The following is a 17,280-nucleotide window of genomic DNA, read 5'->3' as shown; positions in this document are numbered from 1 at the left end:
ATTTAGCTGATTATGTCAGATGCCTTAGTTTTGAGAGATGGTGGCACTGTCACCAAAAGAAACAACATTCTGACAAGTTCAAGGAAGATTCTTGAGGTCATAATTTTACAGCCACACCACCTACAAAAAGATCAAAAAAAAGGACAAAGCACACTAAGCAAAAAAGAAGATAATTCTTTGCAGCACTTTGCAGCTGAAAGAGGGGGAAAACCACAGCAAGTTTTCAATGGCATTAAATTTCATTAATTTATTTCTTTTTACAGTTTTGTTTTTGTCATCCTTACAATGACGATGGTCACTTCTCTTTGTAGACTTTTAAATGTGCCCTCTTGCCCCAGAAATAAACACAATCTGTCGGAAAGCTGGATTTTCTTCCCTTGTCTCTATAAATGAAAATGTTACCCGGCTTTGTCCTGCAGCTTGCATTATGTTTGCTGGCGTCTGCTGCATGCAGGTTAAAAACACTTGTCTGCTGGGTGGAATGTTTTATTGTAAACCTTTCAGTTGGAGCTCGAGAAGTCAAACCCTTCCTACTCAAACTAACTTATGACCAATGGAATGATAATTAATTTTGCAGACAAAATACACTGAAGTTTTGTCATATGCTATTGCACTCTGACATTTAAAAAAACATCATGAAGAAGTACTATTAAATGCTTTTAGTGATTTACTGGGTTCCTCACTTAGAGGCCAGCAAAATGGTTAGCTTCTGTCAACACCTGTTTCTCAGTAAAATTCTGAACTTTCATAAGCATTTTTGGCACTCTTCTAATCATTTCAGTGCCTGGCATTTTCTTTAAATCTTGTCATCTACTTTCTAGCTATGCCACGACTTTTTCTGATCTGTCTTTACATTCTGAAGTTTTGCTTAAGCCAAAAGCTGTTATTTTTACAGAATAGTCAAAACTGATCTTGTGTGCATGAGTAACTATAACCTAACACCATTTTGTCAAGATAGAAAATTGCTCCATAAACTGTGGGCTTGTTGTCCAGAGTTGAAGGATATCAACTGAAAGAGACAGGATTAGGTTTTTCTACATGTACAGAAACATATCATGGAGAAGATCAGCTGTACTTTCTCGAAACCATATGTTTCCCAACATGAATCTAGCCAACAGCACACAATGTACAACTTCTTACGCTATTCAGAATATCTCACAACTATTCTAGATAATTGGAGTGTCCTCAAATTATCTTAAAAATAAAAACAATTCATAATGGATAAACAAAATTGAAGGTGAAAATAGCTTTTGAGGCTTTAAGTAATTTATTGCAAGTTATTTATCATTTCACCCTAAATCCTTTCCATTATTAGGAAAGTGAAGCCAAGCCAGTGTTTTCTGTCTTAATCCTCCTTCTCAGATGCTCTGCACAGTACCTTTTTTCTTTTAACTCAAGCTGCCAGGTAAACCATTTTCTGAGCACAAGAAGTTGGAGTTCACTTCATAAACCAGGCACTCTTCAAAGTTGTCATAAGCATATTATAGAAATACACACTACTAGACTGGGGTAGTGTACCTTATTAATATTTCATTTTGGTACAGTATACTTGCATTAACTATCTTAACACAGGTATCATATTGTTTCAAGTCAGAGAACCTAAAACAACGTAACAAAGATTAGACTAAGAGCAAAGCCTTGAAAACTACAGCCATTAGTCCTGTCATCCCCTATAAAGTTAATGGGTTGGAAAAATGGTCAATCTTTGGACTAAAAGTTGATATTTAATTGAAAGAAAATGTTTTTTAATTGTAATGGGGATTTTGCATTAGTGTGAACATGAAAAGGTACTAAAGAATCTAATGCAAGGTTATGTATTGATTTTCATCTTTAGGCTAGTGCGAAATGAAGGTAAATTTCTATTTCATAAACAATCTCGCCTTTTCAGCACCATGACTACTTATTTGTTTTACGGGCACAGAAGACAGAATTGAATGAAAAGAATTAACACAATACTCTCAGACATTTTTTGCTGCTGCACAGGACAAAAGACATGACTCTGCTGTAAACCCATTCTGACTCCGCACCAGAATGATCAAGATGTTATATGTCGCTTTCACATTTTCCAGGGTTATTTGGTTCAGGAAAGCAAGAGCATCTGTAAACCTAGCACTACACCACCTTAATCAAAATTATTTTAGTGATCATGGATTATAACAAGAGACTTAACATAATGGATGTGCAAAGTCTGCCCACAAAATTAGCACCACTATAGCCTAGAAGGATGGATGTATTTAGAAAATTTAGTTTTTCTTGAAAAGGAGAATGCTTGAGCTAAATAAATTTAAATTCTTAGTATTAATAATACTTAAGAATTCTACATTGAATTTAGGATATTTCGTCTTCCTTTTAATACAAACTTATGGAAATCAGGTTCACCTAAATCCTACACAGTTTTCCCCAATAATACGCCATTATTTTGACGTTCTGCTTAATGCACTTATAAACAAAAATTTATCACAAGAGATACCTCCCTAAGAATTGCAAGTCAGTATAAGTTACTTCATTTAAAACTGAAATACAGCATGAAAAATGAAGAAAGCATTGCAAATACTTTATGAAAAGTATTACTATAATACTGTTATAGAAGTTATTGTGAAACTGAGTACTTATGGTCTGCTGTGAAGGTGCTTCTGTTATATACCCTGTAGTCTACCATTTGTAAAAACATCTTTTTGATGTTTCTGCCAACATCCTGGCAACAAAGCAGTGCAATTTCAAATGAGCTAATTAACTTAATTGTTGATGAAGCATGAAACAGTTCATTCACCCTGTTAGCTGCACCATGACAACATAAGAGTCTCAGCCCCTGAAGTTACTCATCTATATAAGCCTATCTGTAGCTTTCCATTAAGATCTATTGCATGCCAAAATGAGTGCAGCTCTTCTGATAAAGACCAGTCTGTAATGTACAGAGGTAGAAAATCAGTGCTGTTGTTGAAAATTCGAATGAATACAGAAATACTGGTAACTACTTACAAAAATAAAATAAATTGCAGAAACCTGTTGTAGTTTGAAGCTGCAGATGTAAAGAAAAAGCTGTGTCACTTATTTTCTAAATGCCCTGATTTAGACAATAGCTGGCAAATCCAGATACTAAAAGGGAAAACTTTTGACATCACTGTTCAATCCAGAAAAGTGCAAACCCACCTGTTAACAGTGCTTTTTGTCTGTGTATCTTGTGTATATACAAGAGTAAAAGCAAAAATAAATTAGCAAGTGAGTGTTAAATGGTCACGCTTAGTCCCTTGTGCTTCTTTATTTATACTATACACATTAATTTCCACTATACACAAGCTGTCAGAATATAAAATGTGCTTTTTCATACTCCTACTATCCAATATACAATCTAAAGCATCTCTTCAAATTTTCTGAGGCTCCATTTCAGTAAGGGATAATAAGAGGATTAAACACTGTGCTATTGAAAGGCCTGCAAAAGTGTTCGACATGAAAGAAAGGATAACAATTTGACCCTCTGCGGATAGCCTCGATTATCCAGGTGCTTGGAATACACAAAAAAATCTCCGATGTGATTTACACTAAAACTTTGTTTCCCATCTTTCCCTTTCCCTCACCTTAAACAACCCTGTACACAACGAATAAAAAAATCACCTACTTTAAAAATTGTCCAAAATCTTCACAAACACTTTCACAGCCAGGCCATTTGCAAACTCCATGACCATAGAGAGTATGGGAGGCCCCAGTCTCCTCATGTGACGAGCTGCAGCAAAAGAATAAAGCATCAGATTCATCTCAAAAGCCATAATCGTTGGAGGCTGCTAGCGCCTGTCAGGTTATGATCAGTGACAAACAGGTCAAAACAGGTCAATTTTGCTCAGAGCAGTCAGAAAAATTTAATCGTTCTATTGAATAGTTCAACTGCCAAGGCTAGATGATGTTCCAATTAGAGAAGAAATAGAGCCAAAGATGACTGTTAATAAAGGATGAAAAAATAAGATGACTGTATAATACCATATGCTAATTCTGCCATATGACCTTGGTGTAACATTTACCTATAAATAAAAAATATTCTCAAAAATGATCAATTCTGAGAAGAAATATTGAAGATGGACAGTTAGAATTTATGAATATTGTGAATGGTACTACAAAATATTTGCATTTTCTCCTTAGATGTGTATAAGAATAAAGTTGGTTTTGTTCATAAGTATTGCTTCCGTTAATTACTTGGCTTCTTCAAAAAACCCAGCTGTAGTCTGTGTCTTTTTTGGGAAACTCTACAATAGTTTCATTCATGTACAGTTATCAAAGAGATTCAGGGGACTGTCCCACAGAGGTGGGCGTCAGCTATATATTCTGAAGCAAAGAAAGGTTCTGTGAGATACAATCACAAAAGCAATAGTACTAACTAGAAATACTATTATAAAGATATTCAGAGAAGTACCACATTTTAAGTAATATAAAATAACAATAGAAAAGTGTTCTCACAGTCACACGAGGACAAGAGACACTTAAATTATAATATCTTCTTATAAATATAAAAATAATTAAATAGAATATGTATTTGAAAATGCAATTATTTAAAATTTAGGTTATGTATATATGAATTAAATTTCATCTTATATTGAGATCATCTACACCTGATTATACTAATACATTTACCAGGAAGTGCTACAAATATTATGTACTCTTGTATGCATTTAATCCATTATTTGAAAATAAGGAACAGTGAAGCATATCTGTCAATGTTTCTGAAAAGTGATTTTCACGTTATCCATATGGTTGAATTCCACCGTAGTACACTAAGGCCACCAAAAATTTGTAAGAAATGTGTCAACTGTGTTATTGTCATGCATATAAGAAGGAAAATTTCATTGCTTTCTTCAGAAGAGACAAACAATATGAGAACTGCTTTAATGGATTTATTTTTAAAGCACTTTTTACATGGAATCTTTGCACTGAATTACAGTCTTGACAACTAAGATATACGTACATTTTCTATGAAACCAGCAATGTGATTCAACAGTAAGGGTCTGACTTCTAGATGTGTTAACTCACATATGAATGAAACAACATGTCTACAAAAGAGTCCACAATTCTGCATTTACACCTCTAAACCAGCACACTGTATTCTTGGATTTCTAATTTTCACAAAAAATACCATAAGTTCATGTGTTATAAAACCACAGGCAGGTAATTGTCATTGAGTCTGCAAAATTAGACATCATTATTGAAAATGACGTCCTATTGGTAAACAATTCTGAAAAATCAGGTCTCCAGGATCTCTTAAGTAACCTGTATTATTTTGTGATGGGAAATAATGTGACTTATGATGTTAAACAACAGCTTTAAGTCAAATGATAAGCACAGTTGAAATCTCGTCAGAATTACCTGTCTCGCCTTGCATTTAGAACTGAAGACTGTCCATTCACTATGGAATGATGAGTTATTGGTGGTGATGCTTTGGAAGTGGTGGAGGAGGTAGTAGAGGAGGAATTGTTAGTAGTGAGGTCTAGCCCTCCATGTTTAATGCCATTGTCTTCCATACTGTGAACTCCAGTCACTTCTTTCCATAACTGCTGAATCTCAGCAGGACTTAAGCCAGCTATAAAATGAAAGAGAGCCCCACTAATATAACAAAATAAAGAGTTTCACATAATGAGCTCAGTGTTATTAATGGATTAATGCCAACAATAAAGCTGATGCTGTTTTTTCCAGCACAATCAACGTGTAGTAAAACATAAACTCATTTTTCTTCTGTCAGAATCCAGGTAATCTAACTGTCTCTTCTTGTGTTATAAACAGTCAATTAAACATCACCGATTCTAATAACATTATAGTCCTTCTGAGAACATTGCTCAATGAACAAAGAGTGAAAGCTACAAAGAACTTGCAACTTCTTGTAAAGAAAAAGAAAAACAACCCTAAATATACTTCCAGACAAGTTTTTTTTGGTCTGCTTTATCTGTTTCTTGACATGGAAACATAAATCAAGGCATCCACAGTTAAGTCAGGTTTTATAATTCCTCTTAATCAAACATGTAACAGAAAATAGAAAAAATATTAAACTAAGGATACAAACATTGATATTCTCTTTAAAGACTTAATAAGAGCAGGGAGTGGGGGGAAGAAGACTGGAGGGAGAAATAGCAGAAGACTAAAATGAAATCAATGAGATCATAACAGGTTTAACATTAGAGTAGAATGCATCTGACTTTAATTAACACCACCCACATATTCAGTAGTCCTGTTTAATATTTACAAAACTGTTCTGTTTTAAAATGTGTCTTAAGAAGCAAAACCAAAGTGACTATTTGGAAGAGCAAAACCAGTACAGCTCAGAGCTAGATACTGGTGACTGCTTAAGCTCTTCAGTACCAGACAACTAGAAAACAAAACTGGCCCATGTACAACTCCCTCTGCACAGATGAAGTTACATACAGTGTAGACAATCAAATTCCTCCACTATTTATTTTGTCCAGCCCTCCTGTGGAAAACAGATCAGAAGGTTTGGCTAGGAGAGAGAAGACTCTGTTTCACCAGTTTCCTAGGGTGATGGGCAGCCACACAAAATCTGAAGAGCTTCTCAAACTTCTCTGCTTTATGCACAGGACTATTCTGGAGTGTAGCCACCAGATTTCTGCAGATAGAGGTTAAGTTTGCTCTCTACTCCACTTGTAGCCTGGAAACTTGACATTTCCAGGATTCATCCTTGGCCACATATAGCAATGTCTTGTAAACTGTATTCATACGTCTGTGTTAGGGTTGCCTGGCTTGAGTTGAGCACTTTGCACAAAGTCAAGGAAGCTTCCATTACAGTACGTGTGAGCCTGAAGTAAAGACTCTCAAAGCACAGTCTCAACAAGTGAAATTAGGTAAGACATGCTCAGGATATCTAGATCAGCTGGAATGTGAAACATTCAAAATGCAGATGTTGCCTGAATTAAAATTTTACTCTTTATTTTATGAAAGAGCTCAAATTTACTGTCCTTCTGAAAAGGATTAAAGTGCATCTATACATTCAAACTTTTCACTGAGGATAGTTCTGTCTGGTAAACAAGATATACTAGAATGATGTAAAGATTCTTTTTCATTGTTTAGCAAATCTGTTTATTGGATAACGTTTTACTTTGAAGATGTAGGAACTCAGACTAGTAAAATGCATTCAACAAAAAAATAATGAAAAAGCACTATAAGTTCCCTAGTACTTCTCAACAGCTGTCTCACCATGAAGTACACAAAGCTATTAAAAAACAGACTAGTCGTGATTTACAGAAATAATAATTTCTGGAGATAGTGTGAAAACAAATTGGTTGGAAGGTATTCAATTTTTTAAAAATTATGAAAGAAGCTCATTTTTAGGCTACTATTTTTTGTCCTGCTTCTCTACCTTAGATAACAACACCCATTCGCAAACTCAGCTAATGACAAAATGACAAAGAACTGATTGGAATGTATGTCTTAAAATTGGAGTTAGTATCATATTTGTACAGTGAAAAGCTAGATTTTAAGGAAGCGAGCAAAGAAGCCAGGCTCTAATTTACTGCATTAGAGAGATGGGTAACAGCAGTGATGGTAATACTAGTTGTAATTGTTTAATGAAGGTAAGTAATTACTGCCATGTTCATGAGGTATTTTCCAGCAACACTGCAAATAACCCATTTTAGCCTGGTAAATAACAGTTACCTGCAAATGCAATCACAAATCAAAATGAAAAGCAATGTATTCATTTAGGTGGCATGATACACACAGTACATTATTTACTTCAAAGTCTTCCCTTCCTCCTGCTGTTAAACAAAATAAACTAATTTTGTACTGGAAAAAATAAGAAAACAAGAATAAATCCATCTGTTTGAATAACCAGAGGGCAAACATATTGTTGAGCCTTGCACCAAGAAAATTTTCATCAGGGATCATAAAACTTTGAGCAGGGGCGGGGGGGAGCAAAGTAAGAGCTGCCTCAGCTTCTGGGTAAATGAATGAGGGCTGAGAGCAGCCAGAGCAATGACCATTCCCATGGACAGGGGTCTCCTGCCCCTCTGGGCAACTGCTGGGCGGCCCTTTCCTCTGCGGGAGCTCTGGATGGAGCTGTGACTCCAGGCTGCCCATCTCACCTCTATTTTTTTTTATTTTAATCAGAAATACATTTCTTTCTGGGCTTAGGCTGGTTAATTTTATCACTTCTTCAGAGCACTCTGAAAGGCTGCCTTTTAGGATAAAAGGATTAAGGGCAGGCACTTAAAATGTATAGTTAATAAGTGGATTTGTAATTAATAGTAAATTATGGCAATTTTGTAGTTTCTGTGTCTATAAGAGTCCGACTCCCATTTTACAAGAGACCTGTAAAATGGCTGACAGGTATTTTAGTCTCGATGTAAAAGTAAGGTAAGTCTTAAAGTTTCATAGTCTGAGATAACCCTCAAAATACCCTCTCCACACTGCATTAGAGGACAAAGGATAAGGAAGAGGATGTGGAATGGGACAAAAATTAGGGACTGCAATGAAAAGGGCAAATACTGATTTGCTGTTCAGTTTACTAATACCAAGAATTTCAGGATTTTGAGGTTAGTTTTATAACTCTTTTCACCACTACCGACTCTATTTTTATGTTTGAGTAAGGACTTGATAACAACTACCACTTATAAAACATATCCATGCATCTGTTTTTCATTTTCCTACATGGCCTGATCTAAACTTAGGGTTTTGTTTGTTTGTTTGTTTTCATAGAATCACAGAATCTTAGGAGTTGGAAGGGACCTTGAAAGATCATCCAGTCCAACTCCCCTGCCAGAGCAGGATCACAGAACAGAACGTTACGGATTGGAAGGGACCTCAAAAGATCATCTAGTCCAATCCCCTAGGATCACCTAGACTAGGTTGCAGAGGAACACATCCAGGCGGGTTTTGAATGTCTCCAGAGAAGGAGACTCCACAACCTCTCTGGGCAGCCTGTTCCAGTGCTCTGTAACCCTTACAGTAAAAAAGATTTTCCTCATATTCAGATTGAATTTTGTTTAATTTATTTTTGTCATTTAAAATCTTTGCATTTAGCTAGCATCAATGCAGCATTACATGGAAGTAACTCACAGTGAGCTACTGGTTTGATATGGCAAAGTGAAGATCTTGTCACAAAACAAATGCTAAAACATCTCATTCACATTTGCTATACCTGATCATCAAGAAAACATAGTAAACGTTTGTGTCCTTCAAAGGCAGAAACCATACCTGGGAGTAAATACTGTTAATATCCGCAAACCTCACAGATGTACTTGGAAATTATGTCTTTCCATACTAACAAATGCAAAACCCATGCTTTCTTTGTCACTAATAATTTGTGTTTTACAGGACTGTTTATGACCAGTAACTTATAAACATCAATCCCCCTGTGTTTCTCCCATTGTGCCAGCCATCCATGTAACTCAGCAATCTAAATGGATGCACATAAAAATATTTGTGTTACAAATATGTACATCCTTCTGTATAAGCATGTTATACATCTTGCAGCATACTGGAAGGAGAAAAACATCCTTTTACCACATCCAGCATGTATCACCTTAAACAAATCCTAAAAGTTTAATTCAGTATTTCCAGAAAATATCTGTCATAAAATTTGATAAATTTTATGAGAAAAACAAAGGAAGTTTGATCTTACTTTTATACAAATCCTAATGCAGGGACATCTATGTTAAATCTAGTACATACTACCTGGATTAGTAGATTATATTTGGATGTATTCTGATATATAAATTTAAGATTAATGAGAAAGTCTCAGCAGATCTGATGCCTATTAATCTTCACTGCACTGCTCTGAACTGGACTGGGTGCTGTACCTTCCTATGAAGGACACAATGCGCTGTAGGAGAAGCCCACAGAAAGAACTCTGAGCCTGTAACAGCTCTGCATTTGGTTATCTCTTTGTTTTAGCACCTTGCTGGAAAGACCATCATCACTAACTTCGACTGGCATAGTGTGAGTGGCTTTTCTGGAGATGCAGAGAGATTTTCCAGGGGAAACTGTCTGGCTTTTTAAAATTCTGCACATCCACAACAGGGCTGTGAAAAACTGAGGTCCTATAAATTAACTTGTGTATCTAAAGGGACCCTACAGACACAGCAGATACTAGATTCAGGAGACATTTCACTATAATTTAAAAATATCAAGGCAGAAGCAAACAAGAGATTAATTTACTTATTTCTTCAGTATCACTCTTTTTTGTCATGACCTCAGTTATGCTTAATTCTTTCAGTAAAAGAAAGTTATTTTAAAGAACTGTTTACTAGTTCTCCTAAAAATGTATTTATAAAGGTATTATTTTTTCTACGTTTTTTTCTACTAGAAGTGGATGAATGAGTGTTGCATTAAACTAATGAATATCAATGCAATTGGGTAGGAGTGCTGAGGGAAATCTATGGAGATTGCTTAATGTGAGAGAAAACCTGAGGAATTCCTCTTGCAACAGATGGCACAAGAGGAGGTTGTAGAAGGTAAAGCTGTTTGGAGGGAGATTGTGTTTCAATTGCTTTTTTCCATTCTGGTCCAATGTGACTTTGCACAAAAGGAAAGCAGCATTTCCAGTCTCATGTGCCCAAATTCATGACACAGCTTGCCTCCCCACTGCTACTCTCAAATAATAATACTTAGTGTGATAGCTTAGGGCTCTTCTTTGTTGTTGTAATTTTTGTGACTTTAGATATGTTTGTGTCATAGCTTTTCCACACAACACAATGTGTGTAATTTAAACATTTATTTGTAATCTCTGCCTTCCAGAGACTGAAGTTTTTAGTGGGTAAGTGTTCCTCCTGCCTCCTTTCTGCTTTTTTTGTTTTGTTTTGTATTTTTGTCTACATTGTTGTCTATACACTGTGTACTCTGCTTTTACTCGTCTATTTTCTGAAGCTTCGATTTCATAATAGTTATCTGGTGGAGAAAACAGATACATGCGTAAAGACCAATTAAAAGTAATGTTACCTGCCATGAACACAGTCTAAACAATGCTTATTGCAGGACTGGAGCATCAGAGATGAGAGTATTGTGTAGTTTTTATGACAGTCATTTAGCTTACCTCTCTATGGTAACACAAACAGAACCACATACCTCCCAGGTTACAGAGAGAGTTGTTAAGATGGGAAGCCTTTGGCCTTATCTTAAAATGTAAGCAGCATTTATCTCCAAGTTAATCTATTTTTCAGAAGTGTGTGCCCTATTTTCTTTTGACTGGGAATGTATTTGTGTCAAGTAGTAGAGTTTGAGCTCATTTTCAGCATTGAGGAGTCTTGATCAAAGTGCCAAAGGGAAATTTTTTTTCAGAAGTCTTTACTGTTATTTGTCAGTCATAATTCATTACTATTGGAATCACCTCCTTAAAAATTGTTGTCATATTTAACATACTTAATACAAAGGAATAGTATGAACACCAAACACTTTCCTTTCTTAGAATTAAAAAAAAATCAGTTTTGATATGGCTTTAATATTAGTGATATATTTTATATCTGTTCGCTTATATTAAATGGAATGCTAACTTTTCCACTAAATCAGATTTCAGTAATTCCTTAGAGAAAAGTACTTGAGTTGTGTTGCTATTATAAATTGTTTTCAGCACATGAGGCTAATAATATGCATCCTACATCTATGAAAAACACTCAAAAGTTGCTTTCTTCCATAGAAGTATGCTGAAAAATTTATCAGCCTCCAGAAAATTTGGTCATATTAGCAAAGTTCTAACAACAAAGTATGTTTAAGTGTCGTAATAGGAAACTGCTGAATTTTGGATGCAAATCAACAGTTTAAAAAGTTATGAATTAGAAACTCCTTCAATCATAGATTACTGGAATACCTTGTGGCAGAGACTGGACAGGAAGAGCAGACTGGCCAGGTGGGATGGAAATGAGTCCCTGACGCTGAAGGTTCCGCAGCACCTAAGTTGTTGCATCTGGAGGAGCTGCTGCTGGAAGACAAGCTGCTGGGCTGCCAACTGCTGCTGCTGCTGCTGCTACAGATAGAAGGGGGAAAAAAAGCAAATACAACAAAGAGTAAAGTGTGCTGTGAAGGCTAGGAAGCAAAAAATGTAAAATCAACTTCTTTCCCTTTAATCTCAGTTATTAAATAATAATGCTATTTGTAGAACACTCAGGCAGTGAAAGCATTTGAAATTTCTATTATATTCATTCAAGCTAATAGTTGTTAGGGAAAATGGCAAGATACACTTAATGACACACTAAAGAAAAGGGTCAAGAGAAAGTATGTAACAGCTATTTCAAACAAAAAAAAAGCCTAGCTCATGGCAGATGATAACAAATTTATCTATGCTAAAAGTGTAACTCTTTCCAGCAGTCTGTGATTCAAAAGCACTCTTGTTTTTCCAGTTGACTAAGTTTGGTCTTAGTGGCCCATGAACATAGTCTCCAGTGATCTATTAGTAAACTGGGATGTAGCCTTCATTTCACTGGCCTGTTAGCTCTCTCTCTTCTCTTGTTGGAATATATTAAAAGGAGCACAGCATTCAAGGCAAAGTGCCCTATTATGAAGCAAAAGTATAAGTTCTAATTTTATGAGGCATTTCAAGACAAACCGGAGTCTGCAAAGACTCAGGAGGGTATGGGAAGGCAGTCACACTTCAGAGAAAGACAAGCTGCTATGGAAGACCTTTCCTTTCTAGTTTGGGGAAAAGAGAAACTTCTGATGCGCTCACTGGAAAACAGACTGCATAATGGAGCAAGTCATGTGGATTGCCCAGAGCCTCCGGAGAAATACGGGAGCAATTTCTATTCCGTAGTTGATGGCTGTCTGAAAATCTATTCACAAATCCAAACAGAAACAAAGCCTCAGGAGGTCACAACTGCTTCCTCGACGTTTGCATAATGGGCAGCTTGAAGACAACGTCTAGGATACCTGCTGATCAATTTAACTACTTGAACATGTTTTGTTTGTATTATGTTTATATTTGATGCAGTTTGCTGACAAGTGCAAGCTAGGCCTGAGAAACCCGCTTGTCAGGTTGATTTATGAGCACATCAAACTGTAACTTTCTACTCGCCACTCCAAACCTACAGTAGCAGTTCATTAATCAGGGGCCTGTGACTCTGAAATCTGTGCTCAGTCGCTCTTTTTCAGCCACGGACTAAATTTGCATGCTCTCTGAGCTGTGCCACTGAGAAAAGTAAGGCTCCTTTCCCAACACAGACTGCCAGCGAATACAAGATAATCAGTACAGTGTCCACCACACAGCTTGTTCTTTGCACACTCGGATTCATTAGCGAACATTAGCCGACAGCAGCACTAGACTGCTCAAATCCTGTGTCTCAGAAAGGGGAGCAGGAGAATTATACCGGCACTGCTATTAAGCCCAGTAAAAACATATGAACAAATCTTTGATAGCTGCATCCTTGCTACAGGAAAAAATAAATCTAAACTAGTCTTGTCTTTTCCGAGCTTCTGACAGCTCAGACTAGTATGCATCAGCAAGGGTCTTAGCTCCTACCTCTTTTGCTTGTTTTCCTGGATGCTGCTGCTGCTGCTGTTGCTGCTGCTGCTCCTCCTGGCATGAAAGTGGCACTTGACTTGTCTGCTTGTTGTTGCTGTGGCTGCTGCTGCTGCTTTTGCTGTTGCTGCTGCTGCTGTTGCTGCTGTTGCTGCTGCTGCTGTTGTTGCTGTTGCTGCTGCTGTTGCTGCTGCTGCAAAAGCTGAAGATGTAACTGCTCTTGCTGTTTCTTGTAAAACTCTTGTAGTTGTTGCTGAATAAACCATTTTGACTTTAATAAATAAAGGCAAAAGTTTCAAGTATTATATATCTCCTAAACTCTTCTAGATTGGCATATGGTAGCGTAGCCATTAAGAATCACCTCATAACAAAAAATGTGATTTGAAGAGGCAGATCTACATACATTTTTTTCCAAGGCGGTTCTGAAATTTTCCAATGCAGATTCCAAAATATCCTAAACAGAAGGGTATAGAAAATCTGTATTCTAAAGGGAATGCAAGAGCCAAATTAACTCCTCAAATAACTATGCGTAAGTTCCTCAAATGTCCTATGTAACAAATCAGAAGTTGTACTCATCCACTTGCAAGAAACCTACAAGTCACTAAGGCCAAACTAAACTGTCCGTTTCTTAGGGGAAAAAAGTAATTAATCTGTCAATCTGTTTAGTGGGATGCTGGATTCACAACTGAAGGCGAATTGTGTGTAATGATCATGGTACTGGATATTAAAGTGTTTAAACACACAGTGATGGAGCTATGACTATGACAAACAGACACATCATTTTCTGTATGACAATTAAGCACGCACCCAAAATTTCCCTCTATGTTACACTAAGGTTCTGATCACTGACACTAACCTTATTGTATGAATAACAATTTAATGGATTCTTCACTTAGCTGCCAGATTTTGTGCTAAGGAAACAGCAACCCTCTCCTTCTTTTTAGACTTATCTGGGACAAATTTTTTGGAGGCAAAAAAACCCAAACCACAAAATAAAACAACTTTTTCCCATGATGGAACAAGCTGTTAAGTTCAAATTTCATAACCGCATACCATTTACGTGGCTAAAGGGAGCACTACAGTGTTATGAATTTTAAAGCAACAATTATCTACAACTCTATTTGCACTTCCTTTGGCAAGTCTACAATTAAAATGTGCCTAAGCACTTGAAAATTTAAATATCAATTTGTTCAGTATTTGTAATGCATCCACCACTGCTGCTGCTCCTGTTTTTAATGTAATATTTAACGTTTCAAAATCGCAATTTCACACCTCTGCAATTAAAACAAGAAGTTTCGCATTTATTTTCATTCTTTTCGGCGTAATGAGCGAAGAAATATTACAAAATAAGACCCCTACAAATCTGGCCAATACTCGTGTGAATGCCCTGTGCTAAGGATCCAAAGCAGGTAACCCACATTACCTGCTGCAACATAACTGCTTGCTGCTGCTGGAGAAGGGCTTGAAGCTGCTGCGGAGACAACACTTGCTGCTGGAGGATCTGCTGCATTTGCTGAGGGGTGATCACCTGGGGAGTCATCATGGCCACTGACACAGGCACCTGCACAGGGAAAGAAAGATATCATCGTCAAGTGTGTTTTAGCTCGCCTGCACCATGACTGTACATCTTTTTTATTTTGTACCAAAGATGGACCATAATTTTTTACATAATATTTATCACTGCAAAGTTCCAGTTTCAGTCAGAATCTGTTATTTTAAGACCAGAGTTCTGTGGCACTCTATTTCCAGAGGCATCAGATTCGATCAGACTCAAGCTTTATGTTTCTCATCTCTTATGTATTCCTGAAAGAAATTTAAGCATTGGCTAGTACAAATGTGTATTTAAAAATAAATGATCACATGGCAGGGCTCTCAACACTTCATAATCAATCATCTTATCAAGTGTCATAATGTTACGAATGGAAAAATCTATTGAGACTGTTTCAAAAGATATGACTAAAACAGACAGCAAAATAAGTATCTTAAAGCAGTAAATGTTTTACACAATAAAGTCACTTAACCTAGAAAAATATTTGCGTAATACATCACTTCAGTATAGGAAAACCTTTCTTGCTCGGCTAGTCTTTTAAGGAAGTCTGATTTATACAGGGATAAAAATGCCACGGACATCCTGGAGTATGGAGCAAGAGCTGCCACCTCAGTCACCCGGTCTCCACAGAGAGAATCGTGTTCTCAGTCACTCCTAACTGAAAACTAAAACTTGGAAAAACTTGTCATAAGATTATTAGTTTGTCCACTAAGCTCTGAGAATGCATTTTTTGTGTACGTGCTGTTTTGGACACAGCTTTATTTTCCATTTGTTATACAGTGAGATGAAGTGTGTACATATGCGTAAAGACCCACCTACACGCACACTCTCAGGAATATATGTGTGAGTGGGAAAGACACAGCAAGTCCATGTGGTTGTTTAAGTAAGGGACAAAAGTCCTGCGGAAGAGCTTTAGGTTATGCACCAAGCTGCTGTGGCAGACACAGTGTGAAACCCCTGCTCGAGCTAACTAGGCCATAGTCAAACAGCTGTCAGCATGCCAAGCTTTCCACCCATGAAAAAGCAGCCACTCACTTGTCTAGAAAAATTCAAATGTTTTTCCTGTATATAATAGCAAGCTGGCATATAAATACGGCTTTGTGAGATGTTTGTAGGACATTCCAGTCTTCTGTAAATCAGCAGAAATAATATTATTAATAAAATAAATAATGAACAAATCTTAAGAGGAAAAACTTTTCTAACATTTCTGTTACTTGAATCTATCCCGAAAGACTTTGTACAAATGTTAGACTTAAAGGAAAAAAAGAAATACAAGTCTGCTGAAGCTTACTTTAAGAAATAACTTCATCTAGTATTACACAGAACACCACTTTTCACACAATTCATCACAGCGTAAATTAGTCTTAAAACACTGACTAATTAAGAGTCTGAAAGTAAAAGTAAGTAATTGCTAAAAAGTCTGATAATCTTTTGCAAACAACAAATGAATTTCACAAACAAAAATTCTGATGGTCTTACTCTAAAATAGAAAAAGAAAGACAAACCAGAATCAGACACTTGTTGGGAGGAATTTATTCTCAGCTATCACTGAGCTCCTTCTATAGTCAACGGAACAAGGAAATCCTGAGGAAAGCTTACCTGATCTAGTTTAGGCATCTATTTGAGCATGGGATTAAACGCCCGTTGAGTGTGCCTGTCTCTCTCCTTTGAGTGTAGACTCACTTTGAGTAGACACCTGACTTTCAGATGTTTGATGCTGGTTGTTACACTCTGTCACATCAAGACATTTTTTAATATTGGAAGCACCACATCTTGAAGCAATAATGTTTTTTTTGTTGTTTTACTACTAAGGGCAGGAAAAACAAATTTTATGACTTTGGGATGCATGAGCAAAGAGTAAAATTCACTGACTGGAGTCAGTGTTCAATTCCCTCTGAAGTCAGTAAGAATTTCCTCTGTTTATGTGAGACCTGAACTTGCCTTCTTGTAACAATTTCGCCTCAGTGATGCTATTCAACCACCACATGTCACACTGAAATGAGAAGGCAGAGAGGAAGACGAACACCTTCCCTATTAAACCATTACCTTTAACCTTTAAACCCTGCAAGAATTTTCCTAACACTTACATGCTGACTACTATAATACATAGCAAATGGTGAAGGTGTTGCACACTTGCTACTACTGGTCTTCTTTTTAGCTTTACATCCCTTCTGTCATTCCTGGCTTACGTATTTTCAAACACACAAGTAAAAATTCTGATCTAAACTGAGTGAAAATCAAGCTAACTCAGTGAGCGGCACTGATTTATTCATGTTCTGTGCTAAAGGCTCCAGCC

At 36.6% G+C, this 17,280-nt stretch overlaps 1 protein-coding gene across 1 annotated transcript in view; it reads right to left on the bottom strand.

Moving 5' to 3' along the window:
- LOC104548538 (forkhead box protein P2-like) overlaps positions 1-15,005 on the bottom strand; it is a gene marked incomplete at both ends in the record, with an annotated part of 34,447 nt that extends 19,442 nt beyond the window's left edge. Inside the window, 7 exon segments of the mRNA XM_010194582.1 lie at positions 3,617-3,721; positions 5,350-5,563; positions 11,792-11,872; positions 11,875-11,947; positions 13,436-13,492; positions 13,524-13,688; positions 14,859-15,005. Coding sequence (XP_010192884.1) covers positions 3,617-3,721; positions 5,350-5,563; positions 11,792-11,872; positions 11,875-11,947; positions 13,436-13,492; positions 13,524-13,688; positions 14,859-15,005 — 842 coding nt within the window.
- Positions 15,006-17,280: the final 2,275 nt, after the last annotated feature.

Source organism: Mesitornis unicolor, unplaced genomic scaffold (assembly GCF_000695765.1).
Source record: "Mesitornis unicolor isolate BGI_N332 unplaced genomic scaffold, ASM69576v1 scaffold45521, whole genome shotgun sequence".
In the NCBI taxonomy this organism is placed as follows: domain Eukaryota; kingdom Metazoa; phylum Chordata; class Aves; order Mesitornithiformes; family Mesitornithidae; genus Mesitornis; species Mesitornis unicolor.
Note: the sequence above shows the minus strand (reverse complement) of the source record. Positions and strands in the feature narration are given on the sequence as shown.